Source organism: Sinocyclocheilus rhinocerous, unplaced genomic scaffold (genome assembly GCF_001515625.1).
Source record: "Sinocyclocheilus rhinocerous isolate Xijiao unplaced genomic scaffold, SAMN03320098_v1.1 scaffold1268, whole genome shotgun sequence".
Lineage (NCBI taxonomy): Eukaryota > Metazoa > Chordata > Actinopteri > Cypriniformes > Cyprinidae > Sinocyclocheilus > Sinocyclocheilus rhinocerous.
The window spans coordinates 1,025,061-1,046,325 of NW_015664016.1; the positions used below are offsets into that span (position 1 = coordinate 1,025,061).

General features: G+C 34.5%; 1 protein-coding gene across 1 annotated transcript in view; it reads right to left on the bottom strand.

Moving 5' to 3' along the window:
• Positions 1–21,265, bottom strand: part of mipol1 (mirror-image polydactyly 1) — a 70,573-nt gene that overhangs the window by 11,682 nt on the left and 37,626 nt on the right. The window contains exons 9-11 of the mRNA XM_016539660.1: positions 20,278–20,311; positions 14,717–14,824; positions 4,358–4,449 (exon numbers count right to left, since the gene is read on the bottom strand). Coding sequence (XP_016395146.1) covers positions 4,358–4,449; positions 14,717–14,824; positions 20,278–20,311 — 234 coding nt within the window. The remainder of the gene's footprint in view (positions 1–4,357; positions 4,450–14,716; positions 14,825–20,277; positions 20,312–21,265) is intronic.

Genomic DNA, 21,265 nt, shown 5'->3' on the forward strand with positions numbered 1-21,265 from the left:
TATATAAAAAACAATATAGTTATATATATAAACAATATAGTTAATTTTATATTTATTTATATACAAGTTAATTATTGTATATATGTATATTTAAAATATTTATTGTATTTATTATATATATATATATATATATATATACATATACAATTATAGAAAATCATAAATATATATTATAAAATATTGTATTAAAAACTATAAAAATATTTTTTATGCTAATCTTATCATATAATGTAATACATGTTAGCATTAACATTAAGAGTTATGTTGATGCTACTCCATAGATGTTTAAGGATTTTATTTCTTCTAATTTCATAAAATAACAAAATATAATATAATATCAATGATATTATGAAATGTGTTGATGATTTTCTTGATGAACATATCAGGGCAGGTTGGTTTATGCTTACAGGTCAGTTTAGGACCATTCAGACCAGTGGGTCAGATTTAAAAGGTCATGTGAAAAACCCGAAAAAAAAAAAAAATCATATTTGAGCTGAATATCGAAACTGGGCTCTTTGGCTTACGGTGTAGTGCAAGAGTATTGGAAAAAGAGAGCTCATGTATGTGTACGTTGTATCTGCTAACGACTATCGAGCTGCAAGTGTTGACAGGTCGAGCTGTTAGCATGTGTGATAATGAGCGATCACTGGGGAGTTGGACCGTACGGGAACCTGTGGTGTTAATACACGTCTATCCAGCGCTGTCTCCCTCCTGGCTGACACTCAAACAAAGCACCTTAAACTCACAGTCACCGGCCGGCCAATGATAACCCATTAAAACAACCCACCCCAAGTGAACAAAATTGCCTAAGTGTTTCTCTTTATCAGCGGGGAGCGTGTGTACGCTACACTATTCGGAGCCAGTTCTATCAAAGCCCGAGGTTCACGCCACAGACATTTTTTTCTAACACCCCATTCTCTCTCTCTCATCTGTTCGCTGCCCTTTCATGTGACACAGACTGTCTGTTATCCTAAAAGACACAATGGAGGTGGTCGGGCAATCCTGAGAGCAAACACACGCAGCCATACTCTGGCCTTTGTTGGGCCTGGAGGATTCTCCTTTTAAAGGTTCAGCGCTGTAGCCACATTGGCAGGGGCTGGGGACCAGTGTTGGACACCCTGACGCTCACACAATGCAGATTGTCTAAAGAAAAACAATGTGCTCGTTCTCCTCCTCCTGCTGGGACAGACAGAAAAGACTACAAGAGTGAGAGCTCTCTTCTCAGATTAAGTGAGTTTGGGTGTGCAGCACCAGACGCTGAACTGAATTACTTTAGAAGGACAGTTTTCAAAACAATCAGTTCGTATATGCCTCAGCTGAGCACCAACATCATACACACACCAAAAAAACAATAACAATTCTTCAGATAACCGTGTTGTTTTCTGAATAATTTTTAAAGAACTAAAGAATAGTGCTTTATAAACCTTTGGAAGCACTTTAAAATATGGGTCAATTTATTAATATAAATTTACAGATTAGGTACCATGAACTTGCAGTGAACACGTTCACATTTCTTAAAAAATCTAGGTTAATATTAATTTGAAATTTATAAATATACACAAGATTTGTTTTAAAGAAATTAATACTTTTATTGAGCAAGGATGCATTAAATCGCACAAAAGTGGCAAAAACCCTTATTATTTAAAATAAATTATCCAAATAAATTATAAATATAAATAAATTTAATTATAATAAATAAATTCTATTTCAAATAATTTATTGTATTTTAAACAAATGCTGCTCTTTTTATTCATTAAGGAATTCTTATAAAAATTTCAAGGTTTCCACACAAATATTAAGCAGCACAATTGTTTTCAACATTGATAATAATCAGAAATGTTGCTAGAGCAGCAAATCAGCATATTAGAATGATTTCTGAAGGATCATGTGACACTGAAGACTGGAGTAATGATGCTGAAAATTCAGCTTTGCCATCACAGGAAAAAATAGCATTTTAATATGCATTAAAATAGAAAAAATATTTCACAATATTACTATTTTTTTTAATCAAATAAATGCAGTCTTGGTGAAAATAAACATTTAAAAAATCTTAATAACCCCAAACTTTTGCAGCACACTATTCATGTTTGTCCATAAAACATTGACTAATGTTAATTTATCCAACTTAAAATGTTAAAAATGTATATGTAAAAATTTGTATGCATTAATGTAGATGAATAAATACTATTCAAAAAAACCTTATTGCAGCGTGTTAGCAAAAGTTCTCCTATGGCATGACTGGGTGGTAAAACCCTTTTGGAGTGAAACACAAACACGCAATCATGCACAACGAGATGCGGAAGAGATCTAATAAGATGTGACGAATGCAAATGGAAAGTCCTTGATACACACGGATGTACATCTCGGTGAAACCGGACGCAGCTCACTTAACCAGCACGACCAGTTTATGAGCCAAATGTATTTACTCCATATCGTCTATCAAAGCCGTCTTCACTGACAGATAAACCCCAAGTAAAGCAAACAAGCCCTCTGGCTGGAAGACAAGAACCGGGGAGAAAGGGTCTGCGGTAGTCCATCACGACCACTGGGAAAGCTTTGGTTTGGTTATTTAAGACCCTGACTATCATTTTGAATAAAACCTTAAATAAGCACAGAGTTCAACTCGCAGGCCAAAACAATCAGATGTTAGGTGGTGCTGAAACGTTTGTGGTCGGTGCCTCTGGAGGCTTTTTTGCGCTGAGAATCCCAGCGTGAACAGACCTCTGACAGCGTCTGCAGGAGACGTGGCTCGACATCACAACTTCACGAACGCTCCAATCCTTGAGATCATGAGTTTGCGGTAATCTAATGACTCACTGCACTTAAGTCGAGCGATTTATTTTTCTCTGTGCAAAGCAAACAAAACACATAAAAGCCAGTTTCAATGTTCATAATCTGTTATAAAGCTGGATGATGATGACTCAGTGCATGATTCATACTTTCTGCTTCGATCAGTAATGAAATGAGGTGAAACGAGTGACAGGCAATGAGGGTCTTTTTAAATTATGGAAGTTTTGTGATACAGAAACGACCTCATTAACAACTATTCTACTGCTGGCTGTCAAATACATAACCAAAAGGAGTTAAACAAGTAAAAAGAAGGTTTATATTGTGTACTAACGTACCTACACTCTTAAAAATAAAGGTTTAGATAAGAACAGGTTTCATAAAAGAACCTTCTGGTGAACAGTTCTTAAAATAACCATTTATCTTAGTCTGAAGGCCATTTTAATAATCTAAAAAACCTTTTTCCACTTCTGTGCAACTGAAAGATTCCATGACTGGTAAATGTTCTTCATAGAATCATAGAGGCCAATAAAAAACCTTAATTTTTAAGAGTGTAGGTGAACAACGGTACTAGTCTTAACCTCAGATCACTTGATGCATATTGCACAAAAAATGGAAATTGGTCTGTAAAATGGTTGGACGGGAAACAAAGTTAGGTTTATGAGCTCCCAGGCTGCAACAATGAAAGTTTGTAAACTAGTCAAAAGTCTGGCTAGACAAAACTATGGGGTAACACTTTAGTATAGGGACCAATTCTCACTCTTAATTAGTATGCCTGTCTGATTATTAGTACTTTTAAAGCACATATTCTGCATGACTATATTCTACATCCCTAATCCTACTCAATATATTAACTTAACAACTACCTTACTAACTATTAATAAGCAGCAAATTAGAGGAGTTTATTGAGGCAAACATCATAGTTATTGGTTTGTTAATAGCAAGAACTGGACCTTAAAATAAAGCGTGACTCACTTTAGATTAGAAAACACTATTCACTATTAACTAGTTGCTTATTAGCATACATATTACTAGCATATTGTCTGTTTATTAGTACTTATAAAGCACATATTAATGACTATTCTGCATGGCCATATTCTAGATCCCTTAACCCTATTCAATACCTAAACTTAACAACTTCAAACAACAATCAATAAGCAGCAAATTAGGAGTTTATTGAGGGAAAACTCTTTGTTAATAATGCATATGTGTTCCCTAAAAGCATTACCAACTATGGTTCTTGTGACATGCATAAACCTCAAGAATCCAGAGATGATGGACTGGACCCTCCAATACAAAGCCCTCTTGGTTCCTCACCTCTGGAATGGCATGCAAAGGCTTCCTCCTAATTCCTGCACTAACATCAACACATTATCCATCACCTGAATTATTACACTCCTTCAGAACACCTTGCCCTGCACCTTTGTTTATTTGTAAGTTCATTGAACACTTAAGGCATGTCACAGCAGGTTCATGCTCCACCACAACTCAAACAAACTGTAAAATGCATCAAGTGAGTGGTTTAAGGAGTTACTGTGCAGTGTAAGGTGAGGTGGATCACCTGTGATACCTGCGTAAGGTTTGCAGCTCCTCTTCCACTGTGTGACTGTGCAGCAGGGCTTTATCTCGTTCTCTCTGAGCTTCTTGAAGCTCCTCCTCAAGCTGTAGAGATTGGAGAAATGCATGTCAGATCATATCGCGCTCTGTTACAACACACTGTTCATGTATGGACAGCTCAAACAAAAAACAAAACCTTTAAGAAGCACAAAGAGTTACATGAGGAGAACAGCACAGCCGATATGGGTTTTACCAGTGAAAAAAAACCTAAAAATATACTGATAAAATAAAAAAGGAAAATAAATAATGCATAAATAAAAATAGTTTAAATGAATACATAATTATTACTTATTTACGTTATTGTCTCCTAAATAAACGTCAAAGAAATACATAGAATTCCATAAGGAGAATTAGTGCACAGTCAATGAGTTTTACTAATAGCAAAAGAAAAAAACGAAAAGAAATAAAACATTAATAAATCTGTTGAAATTAAACAAATAAAAACTGTTAAAATGAATACATAATATTTAATTCATATTTACTTTATGGTTTCCTAGCTAAAAAAAATGCTCAAAAAACTCTGAAATGAATATATAATATTTATGCATTAACCACATTTTTTACAGTTTATAAATTAATATTTACTAAACCTCCAAGAAACAAAGAATCGCATGACCGAACAGTAAAAAAAAAAAAAGTAAAATAAAATAAAATTAATAATGCATAAATGAAAACTGTTAAGATTAATATATAATATTTAATTCACATTTACTTGATGGTTTCCTAGCTCAGACAGACACAATGGAGACTGTCTAAACAAACATGACAACATGTGCTACTGTAAAGGCCTGCAATATACTCCTGAGAGACGAGGGAGGACAATGGCAGGGAGAGTTGGGGAGATAAACAGAGAAGAGGGGGGTTAAAAGAGAAAGACAGAGGATCAACATGTCCGTTTTCTTTTAAAGAAATAGTTTACCCCCACAAAAAAATTCTTTCATTTACAGATCTCCATGTTATTGTATGGGGGGAAAAAAATTCAACTTTCAAACAAGACAAATAAGCACTTAAAGTGCTTGCGTGTAATATTCAAAATCTTCAGAAATCATAAGATTTCTTCCAGTAGAAGTGCAAATGAGATTTGAGACTGGAAAGGAAAGACTTTCTGCAAATACTAGGTAAATTGTGGTCTATTTTTCATACAAAGTAATCATATTACATGAGAAAACGTCAAATATAGAGCACGAGACATGTGAACTAGACTCTAAGAAATAATATATAATATTTATGCATTAACCACATTTTCTAACTGCTGGTAGACTGTGGAACTGACAATGGGGTACTATTAAAATTAATTAGCCAAGCGGACATGATTTCTCACCAATGCGGAGTCAAAAAACGGCCAAATATTTGACGATCAGTTGTCCGATATATTGATCTATACAAATACAAAAATACAAATACTAAAAATATGATGCAAATCAATTGTTGTAACAGTAATGAATCAAACCAAATAAACAAAAAATGTTGCATGGACCGTGCTTTCATCGGCACGGAAGAGAACAGAATTCATAATATGATGCAGGTATGCGCCAGATTTTCAGTGTTGCCGTGCAAGCGTTATTGCGAGCATTAACGTAAGTGGTTTCTCCTACTGTCACGTAAAGCATACTGGTCGAATGAAGAGCAATCAAACATTAAATAACATCATTTTATATTTATGGGCTCATTTCATTGTTTTCTCGACTTCAGATTGGGCAGAACTCAGCTTTTATTCATCACCGATGTCAGACCGATAACTATCTGAACCCCACCTGAACTTCATTTATTGGTTTGTGTGCACACAAGGAGAGACTCAGTCTGAGGGGCTTCCAATTGACTCTATTGTCTCTTAACTCCGCACCTACTCAGCAGCGGTGTGTCGTGAGACTGAGGGATCCCTGGGCCGGTGGGTGCGGGGAAGGCCGGGTAAACACTGTCCCCTACCTCGCAGTGCCTAAACCTGCGGCACAATAAAGCCCCTGCTAATGACCTGCCGTTGAAACAGATGTATTGATGGGCTCATCCTATCAACAGCTGGGCGAGGAGAAAAATACTAATATAAAGGAATGTTGCGCAATGAATGACAAATGCCATTGTGTAGTGTTATAGAATGATTATTAACATTTTATAGTTAGTTATCAATATAATTATGCTCTTTGGTGTGAACTGGCCTTTAAATGTACTTTTTAGTGCTTTTTATCCCATTAGCACAGCGTAACAGTAAAAATCACATATGTTTGTCATATTTAAAACAGCAGCTCAGACATTCATCAAAGTGTGTCCTTTTGTGTTCCACAGAATAAAGAAAGTCATACAGGTTTGGAATGACATGATGGTGAGTAAATAATGACAATATTTATATTTCATTGTTGAACTATTCCTTCAAATGAATGCAAGACGTGGAGTTATCATAAGTGCTGGAGATGAATGACTCTAGAACTTTTTCTATACCGTAGGGTTTGTTGAATTGAGGCGTGTCATTGATAGGCTTGGGATTTCAACAGTTTTCTTCAAAAATACACGAATGCTGTCCGTGCCTTATCTTTGGGGTGTATCATAAACTGCGATAAAGCTTGAAAGCTTTCATCCAACTGGATGCATTGTCTGCAAAACACATTCAATTTGGCACCTGTTTGAAACAGAGCCGTATCTTATCAAGATGCACTGGATGGGAGTTTCTTTTTCACTAAAATCAACTGGAGCACAATAGCCAAAATCCACAATGCTTCACAATGATGTCAGTTTCAGGCATGTGACATGCGACATGCCCAGCTAATAAAAAATATTTTAAGAAAGTTTTGCTAATGAACCAATTAAGTTATGAAAACATTATGTTCTCTGAACATTTAAAATGTCCAGTTTTTAAGTGTTTTTTTTTTCTTGGTTATGTGAACGTTAGAGAAAACATTAAGGGAAAATTCCATTTTAAACTTCTGCTAACATTATGGGAATGTCACTTTAGAATGTTTTCTGAACCATCTGAAACTAGTAAGCAGCGACTCTTATGTTAAATGTTAGACAAACTAAAATAACTAACAATTAAAATGTTTCCGAAAAAGTTCCAAGAACGATGCAGAAATAGTTTTTTATAAGAATGTGTTCTAAGAATGTTCTGCCAACAATCCTATTAAGTTATTTCGGAATGAAATGCATATTAAGTTATTTCGCAACAATGCATAATATATTTTTTAAATGTGTTCCAAGAACGTTTTGCTAACATGCTCAATAAATCATGAAAACCTTGTTCTGACTGTTCTCTGAACATTTAAATTGACCAGAAGTTTAAAGGTTTAAAAAAAATTTTTTTTTCACTTTTTCACAAGAGAACGTTAAATTTCATAATTCTGCAAACATTATGGAAATGTTACTTTTGAATGTTTTCTCCACCATCTGAAAGCAGTAGGTAGCAACATTTAAAAAAAAAAAAAAAAAAAACCTTGGATGCAAAAACAATTAAAATGTTTAAGAAAAAAAAATAAAGTTTTTATGCTAACGTTTTTTGACAGTGTTATTAAAAATCAGGCAAGCTTAAATAAATTCTATTAACATTACTGGAAGAATAACTGTTCATAATTTTGAGAGAACCTTGCCAGAACTTTCTGAGAACATTCCGTTAGCTGTGTAAGCATGCACCGTTATACATCTCTAATGCGGCCTGTGATTAAAAATCTTCAACTGCAGGCTAAAGACACAAATGCAAATACAATCTTTGCATGCTATAGATAAGTCTGCATGCTTTCTCAGCACAACGCATGACTGTAACGGAAACAGATATGACTCGAACGCCTGGTGAATTTAATTCCCCGAAACACTTTTACCCATAAGCACATGCAGCTTCCACTGGTGCAGGCCCAGTCATTCTAATTACTAGAGTGCAGGTCTCGCAAGTCAAAGAGAACATCAAAAAGCCTCAAACCTCTAAAGTCAATATGTACTTTTCTCCAACAGGGAGGGGAGCTCGACTTCAAAGCACAATTCTTTTAATCTTATGTATTTTATCAGCATTCATTACAATATTATCCAAATTAGGTTCCCAGAGTAACGTGTTAACCTGTAGAGATTAAGCCCTGCAAAGGAGGGTCGCAGCCTTGACCTTTATGAGCGAGCGTTTGGTGGGGCAGAGGTGGGCTAGTCGTGGCCTTTCTGACCCAGTGGGGAGAAGAGGATGTGATGGAGGTTATCAGCGGTGTCACAGTCCGCTCCGTCGCTCTGACTGAAGCTCATTTAAAGCTGCACGGCCCGTATCATGTCAGAGGTCACGGAACGCTGCCACTTATAAGCGGTTGTGCAAAATATTAGATGGCACATATCAAGGAAAACAGGATTTTTCTTGCTCTTTTGAAATAACTAAACAGTCACAAAGCACGTCATTCAGACCATTTATGAAATCTAAGCTGCAAAAATGTGTTAAATCATAATGGTTATTACGTCATAGCAATAACCACATTAACATATGGCCACCCACATACATAATCTTTGTTTTATTTACAACTTCAAAAAAATCTAAGTGAACTTAACTATTGAATGTGCACTTGTAGTGTACTTCAAATCTTAAAAGAAGATTTTTTTAAACTACACTTTCAGATAATATAATATTAATAAAATAAAAGTCCACTTAAGTGTACTTAAACACTTTCCTGTTTCTTACACTTAAGTACACAAAAAACTGCACTTTGTGATAATGTCAAATCAAAAGTTTTACTTTAAAGTACATGTTAAATTATTATTTGTCATGCTTTAAAGTAGTACACTTAATGTATGTTGATGTTTGACTAACATACCTAAGTGCATGGAAAGTTTATATTTATAGTTAATATTCACAAGTTAATATATTTTCAAATATACCAAATTACTTCTTCATTAAAAAAATGGAATTACAAATGTATTTAAATACATGGCATACAAGTTCCAACTTAAATGACAACAGTAATGAAACTATCATAAATAAATGAAACCATAAATACTTGTCAGAACATTCAGCAGGACACATATTTCAAAGACAATATAGTTAAAAATGTCAAAATTATGAAGATTTTGTTAATTCCTACTCATGAGGGGTAAAAAATCTAATTTCAACTATAATACATTCTCATTTAATTGCAATTAACATACGCTTAAGTATGCACTTAAGTATATTCTTTTAACATATTATTTCCGTAATAATTGCTAAAGTATGCTAAAGTGTACATCTTTTTCACAAGGGAAATAGTTTGCTGCCAGATTATACTCGCATCTCTAGCCTGCACTTTTCCAACTTCTAATAAATGCATTAAAGTATCTGCTAAACTATTACCAAACTAATACTTATTCTAACTGTCGTTAGAATTTTAATGTGTTTCACATGTAAAATAAAATTGTGAACGGGACTCAACAGGCGTTTCATTATAAAGAACTAATCCTGTGAAACACATGCACCCTGCTCTATTTCCAAGCCTGTGTCACCTGATGATGTATGATCAAACAAATTCAGTTCGCCAGGACAGAGACAAAAGACTCGCATCCTTGTCTGACAACAAAGAGCCCTCCTCCGCAGAACACACTCATAAATCTCTCTCGTAACACAGTCAGCACAAAACAGCAGAGCTGATGCCCCTGGCTTTAAAACACCTATAAGACCCACACCTTCTACAACTAAAATATCTGCAAAGAACTGCATGCTTTGAAAGAGATGGTTTATGCAATCTTTATGAGGACCCACTATCATTTATTTGAGGGGGAATGAAACCAGGACATGATGCACTCAGGTCAGATTCGAATGCATGAGCACCAATGTGCTCAATGTGTCTACAGCATGTGTGCCGTTAGGCTACAGCTCAGACATAAAACAGAGAATCAGACAAAAGTTCACCCAGAAATGTAAATTATCATAATTTATTCACCCAAACATCATTCCAAAACTTTGAATTTCTTTATTCTGTGGAACACAAAAAAAAAATTCTGCAAAATAATTCCAATATTTATCCAATTGTTTAATTAATAATTGAGGTTTGGGTGTACCTTAAAATGAAAAAAAAAATGGCTTTGCGTTTTATTGAAAATACAGCTTTCATAAATAAATATAATGATTTTTAGTCACAAATATCAATTATTTAAACGTGTAACCAACCATTTCTTTAAAATAAATACTTTCTTAAGAGGAAAACAAAGGAATTACTTGACATGCTTTTAAACTTGCTTTTTAAAAGACAACAGGACTGAGAACAATGCACCAATTTTCCACTTAGAAACCTTGTAAAAATGAAATAAAGTTATCTGAGATTGACCACAACACATTTTGAATAGTTAAATATGTATGTTATTAGATTCAGTGAATACGTCTATTTTGGAACAGTTACAACAAGCAAATGGCACCCATTTTTTAATAGGACAAAAGCATATAGTGAACAGGGACTATCAAAGTCAAAAAAGCATAAAAGTATCATTAAAGCAGTTCATATAGCCTAACTAGTTTGCAATATTCCAAACATTCAAACGCGACAAGATGTTGGGATTAATTCACTGGTATTACATCTGGCAGGTTTGAATGCACACAAGTGCAAATGAGATTTGAGGGCTACAGCTTCTACTTTTGTGTTCCACAGAATTTCAATATTTCTATCTAAACAGAAGGGCATTTTTGGGCAAACTTGACAGCAAAGAGGCCATAAAGATAACATTATCCACATTTAATGGTCCATGAGGTTCAGAGCAGATGAAATCAGAGTTAAAGGTGAGGTCTAGGCCTAGAGAGTGATGGGGGCAGGAGCAGGCGTGTGAGATCACTTCACTGCGGTCAATGCGCAGAGAAAAGCTGCAGAGCAAACACAGGTGGTTCTCGTCCACATCCCCCACTCAGCATTTCTTTTAGAGGGACTCACGCTCTTCAAACTAAAACCAGCCAACCAACCAGAATATATACAGTATGAATCTGTATTATGTTAATGCAAGCAAATTCTAATCATTACAGACTAAAGGTCTCTGCACACTGAGTCCAAATTTTTCGTCCGAAATGTTCGCACGTTGAAAAATAAATACGACCGACCTCAGTGTCAATCACGTTTACACACTGTCTCCGAAACTTTCGTCCGTCATAAAAAAATTCGGACCAGGTTCGATTTTCTGCGTTTTCGCATCCGTAGCAAGCATTTTGATAGGAAAGGATGACGAATACGAAAAAAAACGGAAAAACGCATACGAAAGTTTCGGACTCAGTGTGCAAGGACCTTAACTGTAACAATTAATTTTTGGTCATTTTTGTCCCTTAATGAATCTTGTTTTGTGTCAGGACATTTCTTCTTATGAAATTACCATAAAATTGGTCCCAACAAACCTGCAGTGCACACACATTTTAAATTATTGTCAGGATTTCCTGTTAACATATTTTCTAAAATGAAGAGCCCAGACGAAATCAGCAGATCATTTAGCATTTTCAGTGTCTAATTCGGAGGGAAAAATCTGAGAAATTCTGCAGAAAACCTTTAAATGTGTTAAAAAGTGCTAAAAATGTAATCAAATTAGCTAAATAGCTAAAAAATGAACATGCAAGGGGTAAGGATGCACATAGATTAAATGTGTGTCTGATCATTTTTCCACCTTAAAACACATGCACACCCATTTATACACCTTCTGGCCATTTTAGATTTCATTTTTTTAGTCCATGTTGACTATATTGTAGGTCATTTTTTTACTGTGGGCAACTGCTGGCCACAAAGATAGCAAAACCTGACCCACAATAAATGTATTGTGACGACTCTGAGATGGTTGTTGAACAGGTTCTTGTACATGTGCTGAGGTGAAAATGAGACAGACTGAAGAGATAAGACAAGGAATAGCCCCGGGTGCTATCAACTGACAAAAGTCACGAGCCAAAAAAACACTCTGCAGGTGCTTTGCTGTTCTGGTGAAAAATGATGATGAAATGACAACAAACGCTAAATACGCCCCTAATTTACATCTTAATTGAAAAGAGAAAAGAAAAAACAACTAGCCTATCTTTGATCATAATTTCCATGATCAAAAAGAACACTGGTTAACGTTCTCTATCTCTAAAGAGTGTGGCGATTATAAACCTTGAAATTAATCATCCAAATGAAATGCCTGAAAGTTAGTGTGAGCTAAAAGCTAAATATAAAGATTTGAGATGGATAAGTCTTTGCTCATCATCTTAAACTCAACTCTTTTTTTCACCCTGCAGATTTCCTCCGGCTTTCTTTAAAGTAAAATGTCAATCGATAAGTGGAAGTCCATTTATTATTTATTAATATTAATAATAATAATTTATAATATTAACAATTTATTATTAAAAATAATAATAAAATAAAAAAATAAAAATGAATTACAATTAAATAATAAAAGTTATTTATTTTGATCATTATTTAATTATCTAGCTATATTATTAACTTTTTGTTGTTATTATTATTATCGCTATTCATAATAATAATTCAATTAAAATTAAATAATAAATTATTTCTTTTAACTTACTTTTGATTATTTATTAAATTATCTAGACATATTATTAACTTTTTGTTATTAATATCATTAATAATAATAAATCTAGGTAATAAATATAAATTTATTTACTTTTCTGAGAGGGTTCTATCATAATCAATTACCAAAAAAGTTAAATGTGCTACATTAATAACAAAATTTAATATATTTCTTAATAAGCCATCAGCCGAACCGTCTTAAATGTGAAATATATATATTTTTAATCTTCAGAAAGCTTTGCCTGGAGTCAGACTGGACCTTTTTATCAGATTATAAATAATTATTATTTTATATCTACCGGTAATCGTCACCATGTGGCACAGTTGCATCCCAGCATTTTCAGACCACAATCCACATCATTACGACTAAATATAAACAACCCAGCATCTATTTGTTAATCATAAAATCTGTCACGAAACTGGAATACCATTATATGATCGGTTTTGCCCCTCACCATTGCTTCGTGTTCATCATATGGCTACACCATCAAAACAAGTAAATACTGGCCTAGAAAACGCATGAAGTAAGAATCTGAAATACATTTTCTTAAATTAACTTTTAAAAATAAAAAAAAACTTTTAAAAATTAGGGCTCAATTTAACAAAAACAAAAACAACAACAACAACAATAAAAAATGAATTAACATTTGTTTTTATAAATAAATAATAATAATAATTATTATTATTATTTATAAATAATACAATTTTTAATAATAATATACATAATTTATAAAAATAAAATTAAATAATAAAAGTTATTTATTTTGATCATTATTTAATTATCTAGCTATATTATTAACTTTTTGTTGTTATTATTATTATCGCTATTCATAATAATAATTCAATTAAAATTAAATAATAAATTATTTCTTTTAACTTACTTTTGATTATTTATTAAATTATCTAGACATATTATTAACTTTTTGTTATTAATATCATTAATAATAATAAATCTAGGTAATAAATATAAATTTATTTACTTTTCTGAGAGGGTTCTATCATAATCAATTACCAAAAAAGTTAAATAACAGCAAATATCTCACTGCCATTACACTGATATATAGATATGCGAAGAATAAAACTTTGTATGTTGAAGGGAAAAATACACACACTAAGTAATCAAATTAAATCAAATAAAAACTGTCACCATGCTAACAATAACACAAGCTCAACCTCTGCTCTGACATCATCAGCCCAGTGGGTGGTGAGGTTAAGTGGATGATGACATCAAATGCAGTTAGTGCGTTCGTATATTCACTTAAGATGCAGGTTTGTAAGTGTGTTAATGTGTGTTAAAGGTCCGGGGCATGGCCCTGACTCAGCACCCCTGCTGAAACCAGCCCCCTGCTCGGCCCAGTCTCTCTCAGCACGTGTTTGCTCAGCTCTATCTAATGACAGCCCTTTTACAGCACTCTGCATTAAACTCAAGGGCTCTGGCTGCATCAGATAAATACAGCAAATCAAATAGGCCCGTGTTTGCCCTGCGTCTCCCTGACAGACCCGTGGCGAGGCATCGCAGCACACTGACCGGCCTGTGTCATCCTAAAACCCTGTCAAACAGACACCCGGGGCCGTCAGTCTATCGCTGCAAATCACTGGAAAACAAGAGCAGGAGAGAGCAAATAGAAGTTAATGAATGATACAGTGGAGAGCGTAATGATGGGCTGATAAAGAGGCATCATATGCGGGACTGCACGTACGGTGAAGGTCGGATTCGAGAATGGTGTTGTTGGCAAACACCCTGGCGTGTTACGTGTATTCGCTGAAAGCTAGCGCAGGCTAACCCGGGGGTTCATGACATTCATTTCCAGAGGCTGCTTCCCACGTGGGAGGTGTGTGTGTGTGTGTGTGTTTGTGTGTTTTACCTTGCTCGCTCGTTCCCGATTGTTTTGGGCGGCCAGGTGGCGGTTGCTGTTTGCAGAATTATGGCACGGCTCTTTCACACGAAGAAGCTCTTGTTCCAGACGCTTGCACTGGGGAAGAGAGAGAAATGGGATTACCTGAATGCATTAAATCAGAATTTACCCACCCAGGTGATTAGACCAGCTAAAAGACACTTGCTTTCACACTTGGTTGCTTTTGCATTAACTACAGTACACAAGCCGAAATGATGTTAAATGATTCTATTAGGTCACTTTCAATGCACTGTTTCTGTGGGACAGATGTTTCTCAGAAATGTCCTCCATGCATTATAGTTTATTATATATACATTTTATGGAATATAATTGTTTTTTTATTCTTTTTTGAGGAGTGGGGGTTATTATCTTGACAGAATAATTTAAACTGCAAAACACTGGTGGACAAATACGATTATAACTTTTTTGAAAGCGTTTAAATAATATCTGCATTAAAGTTGACTCAGGAACCATGTGAAAACCAGTTGCACTGCCACATGGAAAAATCATGTGTATGCAAGTGTGTTCTAAGAGAGGTGAAATCTCTGCAGGGTATAAACCTACATTCTCAGTTATTACTATATTTACTGTAAGAACCTCAGCACACACTTGCTGATATTACTCTCCGTTTGTGTCTGTGATCCCTGGACGGACAGACTCATTTGTGGTACAGTTCAAAAATAAAATCACTGACTTATGAAGAAAAATATGCACGAAATTCAAGAGATTGCTGTGGAACATCTATAGAGTGGAAAGAGAAGTCGTTTAAACCACTTCAGTAATTCAGTAGTATTCATATATTTTAAAAACTTGCAGACAACTGCTTGTGTTTGAGAGATGCCATAAAAGTTTTTTTGTTGTTGTTTTTTATTACTATTATTTATTTATTCGCATGTACCTGTAAAATTAATAATAATAAACTACAAATATTTTAATATTTTAAATATAAAAAAATATTTTTAAAACCAAATTTATTTGTCGAAGGAATTATAAAATTATAAAAATGTTCCCACTAATAGTACTAATAGTAATGTTATATTGGTACAATTAATTACATGCCAAAGCAAATTCATTTAAAACATTAATAAAAAAAATTATTGAAAAAAAAAAAAAATCAAACCTAAAATCTAAAGTAAAAATCAACCTAAATAAATAAATTAATTAATTACATGCCAAAGCAAATTCATTTAAAACATTAATAAAAAAAATAATTGAATAAAAAAAAAAATCAAACCTAAAATCTAAAGTAAAAATCAACCTAAATAAATTAATTAATTAATTACATGCCAAAGCATATTTATTTTAAAAACGAATAATTAAAAAATAATTAAATGATTAAAAATGAACCTAAATAAATAAATAAAGTAAGTAAGAAACATTTATAACCATGTAAATTATTAAGATTTACTAAATTCTGCATTTTTCCAACAAATTATACTACAGTTCTTTGGGGTAAACTGTGAAAACAATAGCTCAACTAAATGTACCTAAATAAATATTGTTAACGCAAAATATGACATGTAAATGTGAAATTATTAAATAATGCATTTTTCCCAAAATTGTATAGGGCAAAGTGGTTTTACATTCTTCCGGGGTAAACTGTCAGTGTCAGTGGCTCAAACACTATAGCCTAAATAATAAAACTATTATATAATACAAAATGCTGAAAATCGTTTCACTGCATTCAAATATGACATAGTACTTTTAATCCATACCACAAGTGCCTATACATAATTCTCTGTCCACAAAGCCTATCCTCATTTTTCCATACAGTACAAGACTCTCTGGCGGGCTGTCAGACAGACTTTAAACACACACCGACATGACCAGCTCTTTGGTGGGTATTATTGTAAGCGGGCTTGTTTTCTACCAGTTCATATGTGCTCCTCTCCATGTGCACATTCCAGGATCGACGGACACTTACCAGGAATGTAAACCATCCCCACGGCCTGACGAGTCCCAATGTTTCAACATTCAGCCGTCTCAAAGAGTAGCGCCGGCGCAAACAAGCCTCCCAGCCACCGACCCCACTCCTGTCTCTTTCCTCTGCAGACTAAAATAATACCACCGCCGTCCAGACAAAACACACAGCGCCTCTTTAGTGTCAGCCTGAGTTATGGTTCTCGGGCAGCAGATGTCTTTTAGGGGGAAACATACGTATTTTAATCAGAATGCACCTTTGCGGTGACACAAAAGGCACCACAAATAGCTGCAGTTGGGGCGAAACGGGGCGTAGGAACAAACATATTAATCTATTTTAACTTTTTAATCAATATTAACCAGCACAACAACACAAGAGGTCTGAACCATGTCACATCATGCACAACGAGCATAAAAAAATCAGCAGAATAAGATCTCAAGACAACCCTAATTCACCACGAGATTCGACTTCATTTCCCCTCTCACTTTAACATCAGCACTCTATCAAGATCAAGAGAAATTCAATAAGCGCCCGGCACAGGGACATAACGAAGCGGATCTTATTCGCCGCGTTAACTGTGAGGAGAGGATGGAAGTGAGAATAAGATTTATTTCCTCCAGCACTTATCCAGCTTTTCATATTCTGGCAGGCCAAAGGGATGTGGCGGCCCTCTGCCTGCAGCCGGGCTCTAATCCCTACGAGATGAGGAAAGAGATGGGATGAACGGCAGGGGAGGGAGATATCCTTGAGGATAGAGAGAGGACCCATTCCTGTCTCAGAGGGATTAGGCATGGGGTTTGCAACTTACTTCTGAAATTGCCCCACAGATTCAGGTTTTTGGCCCCAATGAAAAAGCAGGGCGGCGTTTGGCAGCGTGTGCTGGTGGGTTTTGGGCGGAGTTAGAAGACTGACACCTGGCCTTCTGCTCATATCAGAGAGGTTGACACAGGTTGTCATGGTCGAGCTGCCATTGGCTTTTTCTTTTATGAGTCTGGCCTAGCTCCAATAAAGGACACAGTCGATTGGAAGACTCTGAGTGATACAAATACATTTATGAAGAGAGCGAAAACTAAGCATAAGGTCTCAATTTATCAATTTTTTCTCCCAAAACATTTTTCTTCTTCATTTTTTAAACAAATAAGTCCTTATCTTAGACTCCCTTACATTCTTTGGACATTAAAAATGCATTGCTTAATACAATAAAAGCATATAATGTTAAAAATGTCATGAAATTGATTTAAAAAATGTATTTAAGAATACACTATTGTTCAAAAGTTTGGGGTCATTAAGACTTTTTTCAAGGAAATTAATACTTTTATTCAGCAAGGATGCATTAAATTTTAATTAAACAATTTCAAATAAATGCTATTCTTTTGAACTTTTATTTTCAACAACGTAACTGAAAAAAATCAACCATGGTTTTCACACACAAAAAAAGCATAATAATAAATAAATAAATAATAAAAACTAAGCATCCCAACTGTTTCAACATTAATGATAAAATCAGCATATTAGAATGATTTCTGAAGATCATGTGACACTGAAGACTGGAGTAATGATGCTGAAAATTCAGCTTTGCATCACAGGAATAAATTACATTTTATAATATATTCAAAATAGAAAACAGTTATTTTATTAGAGATTTCTTTCAAAAATGCAAAATCTTAAGATCCCAAACTTTTGAATGGTGACATACATTTTTTCAACAAAATATGGCTTACAAAAAATCTCTCCAGTACAGGTAGATATAAGCCAGTTAGGTGGACTGGCTACTCAATAGTTAAAAGTCTGAGTTTTACAACTGTATATGTGTCGGAACTAAGCAACTGTGTTTCTTATGCCACAAACTCTGCCATTATTCATTGAGTTTACACACACACACACAAAAGAGATGTAGAGGTGTTGTAGCACAGCAAGTCTTCCACGTAGCTGCATTTGTTCAGTTTGCAGCAATGGCTATTTTTGTCTCCTGCTTATTCACTTCTGTCAGGCAGGGCATTTAAGGACCAAAGCAGGTCACCACAAGGAAGATGGAAATCATTTCAATCAAAAATATTCCTGCGTATCCAACCACAGAAATTTTAGAGCACATTATACCTGGCAACCACCTACACAGATTAATTTACAATCAAATGAACAGTTGCCTTTTTTACTCTTTATCTACACTATGTTTTGTTGCAGAATTTTATTTATAAAATGTCAACATTTTAGCCAGAATTACCAATGTTTTTGATAATATAAAAGAGTTTTGCGTTATTCATATCCAGTAAACACCACCTCATATCCATTCATATTGATTGCAGTAAATTACCCGTCTAAAATACTGAGTGTCACAAGTCTGGGAAACCAAATAGTCAGAAAGGCCTTGATGACCTGTACCATCACACCTAATAAAAGTTACAACACACTCTACCCGCTGACCCAAAACAACACATGACCGTTCGATACAATTCTGTGTCCAAATAATCAAATCAACCACATTATATAACACCAATTATGAAACGTAGGCAGCATTTATCAACAAAGAAATCCCAGCAAATACATCCACTGCCCCACACTTGAACTCTATGATGAAGCTGAATATCTGGATGTCAATATTTAGCTACCTGCTTGTTTGTTTTCATTTGATTGAATTATGTGTGTAGGAACGATATACCAAATATTTGAGGTTATGCAGCAATATTTGTCCCTACATGTGAATTAGGTAGCTGGTGTGTTGATTCTTAAATCAGTGCAGGATCTGTGAATAAACACAGATGTATGTGCTTTAATAGACCAATAATCAAAGTCATCTTGCAGAGGAGTTAAAACGCAGGAGGAGAGATATATCTCTTAACAACATGTCTGAGTACAATGATATTTCAGTGCTTAGTTTATTGGTCAAAGCTCTGCATGCAATGCAGTACAATGATGACTGAGAGATGTACAAATAAATGCTCCTCAAAAGCCTGATGTATCATATTTTAACATGATTTTTACATGAGTTACATGTGGATAATCAGGTAAACCTAAGTTGCTTCAGTCCTCTAAGTGTTCATCTTGAAATATTACTAACAAGTTATTCTTACATTTACAGTATATAAAAATCAGTGAAGTCAGTATCAATCACATAGAAGGCATGTAATAGATCACGTACAGGTTTTTCAGCAAAGTTTTGATCATATTGATAGTTTAGAGAAATGTGTGTATCAAATATGATGATACAGAAGCCTTTATAATGTTAAATACGGCCGTAAACACTCCTGACATTTTAATAGTTGACATACTGGTAACTACAGCAAGATTTTGGCATCTCACTATTGATGCCAATGGCCACTTATATGCTATTTTTGATGAAAGAAACAGAGCAACTTAAGACATTACGTCAAGTAATTATTAGCAAACCACTCTCAATAGAGGCACAGTTCAAAAACTGCTCCTCAAATAGCAATATGATTTAAGGTATCATTTATGTTCATGTGCAACAGATGCACAGAGAATTAACACTTTTTTTTATCAGAATAAGCATCAAAACAAGCCTTTTCTGTGGCTGTGTTTTCATTTAAGACAGTCGGACAAAAAGGGTACACAGAACAATCAGAGATGAAATTCTCCAGTGAGGAAGGCTTACCACATCACTTTCTTCAGGTTTAATATTCTCCAGCCTGGAGAGAGATGGAGAGAGAAAAGAAATGTGTGAGAGAGAGAAATAGAGAAATGAAATGTAGTGAGCTTCCTTGAGTTTCCTTTATGTCACTCTGCAAAATGAGATCACTTCCCAAATCCAGTAATTGCATTCCGTGGGTTTTGGTATGAAAGCAGAAGACACACTCAGAGATATTAAAAGTGCCGCCCGCCCGTGCTGTTATTCCACTGTAATGCCCATTCTGCTCAGAACTGACAGCGAATTGTTAAGTTATTAATGTTTACTACTTTATATGACTATTGGGATCAATTGTTCATATGTGTGGGGAAACGGAGAGACGGATTAGGCCTGAACCTTTTGTGCCACACCTGCCATGAGCATCTTTATAAAGGCAAAGACAACAGTAATTATGGAGCCAAATGCCTGGAGACACACGGGTCACACACCGTTGGAAATATTTATGATTTTGAAGGTTTTTCATTTGGACCTCGATAACAAATGCACAGTCACAAAGATTTGCTCATGGCTAATGTAGATCAACGGCATGGCAAGTCAAATCTTTTTGCAATAAATGTATGAAATATATACAGTGGAGTCGCAGAATCTGAGATCTCACTATAAAAAATAAATAATAAGCGCAAATAAACAAAAAGCTGTAGGGTTTTAAAAGATTAAAACAAAACGATGATCACGTAACATTTTAAATTAAAAAAAAAAAAAAAAAAGTATAATATTTCTAATATTATTTAAAATTATTAAAAAAAAAAGTTTAGTGTCGGTAAGATATTTTTAATGTTTTTGAAAAAAAAATAATGCTCATTAAGGCTGCATTTATTTGATCAAAAAATATAGTAAAAACAAGTAATATTGTGAAATATTTTTACAATTTAAAATAAGAGTTTTTAATGTAAAAAATTGTGTAAAATGTAATTTACTCCTGTGATGCAAAGCTGAATTTTCAGCATCATTACTC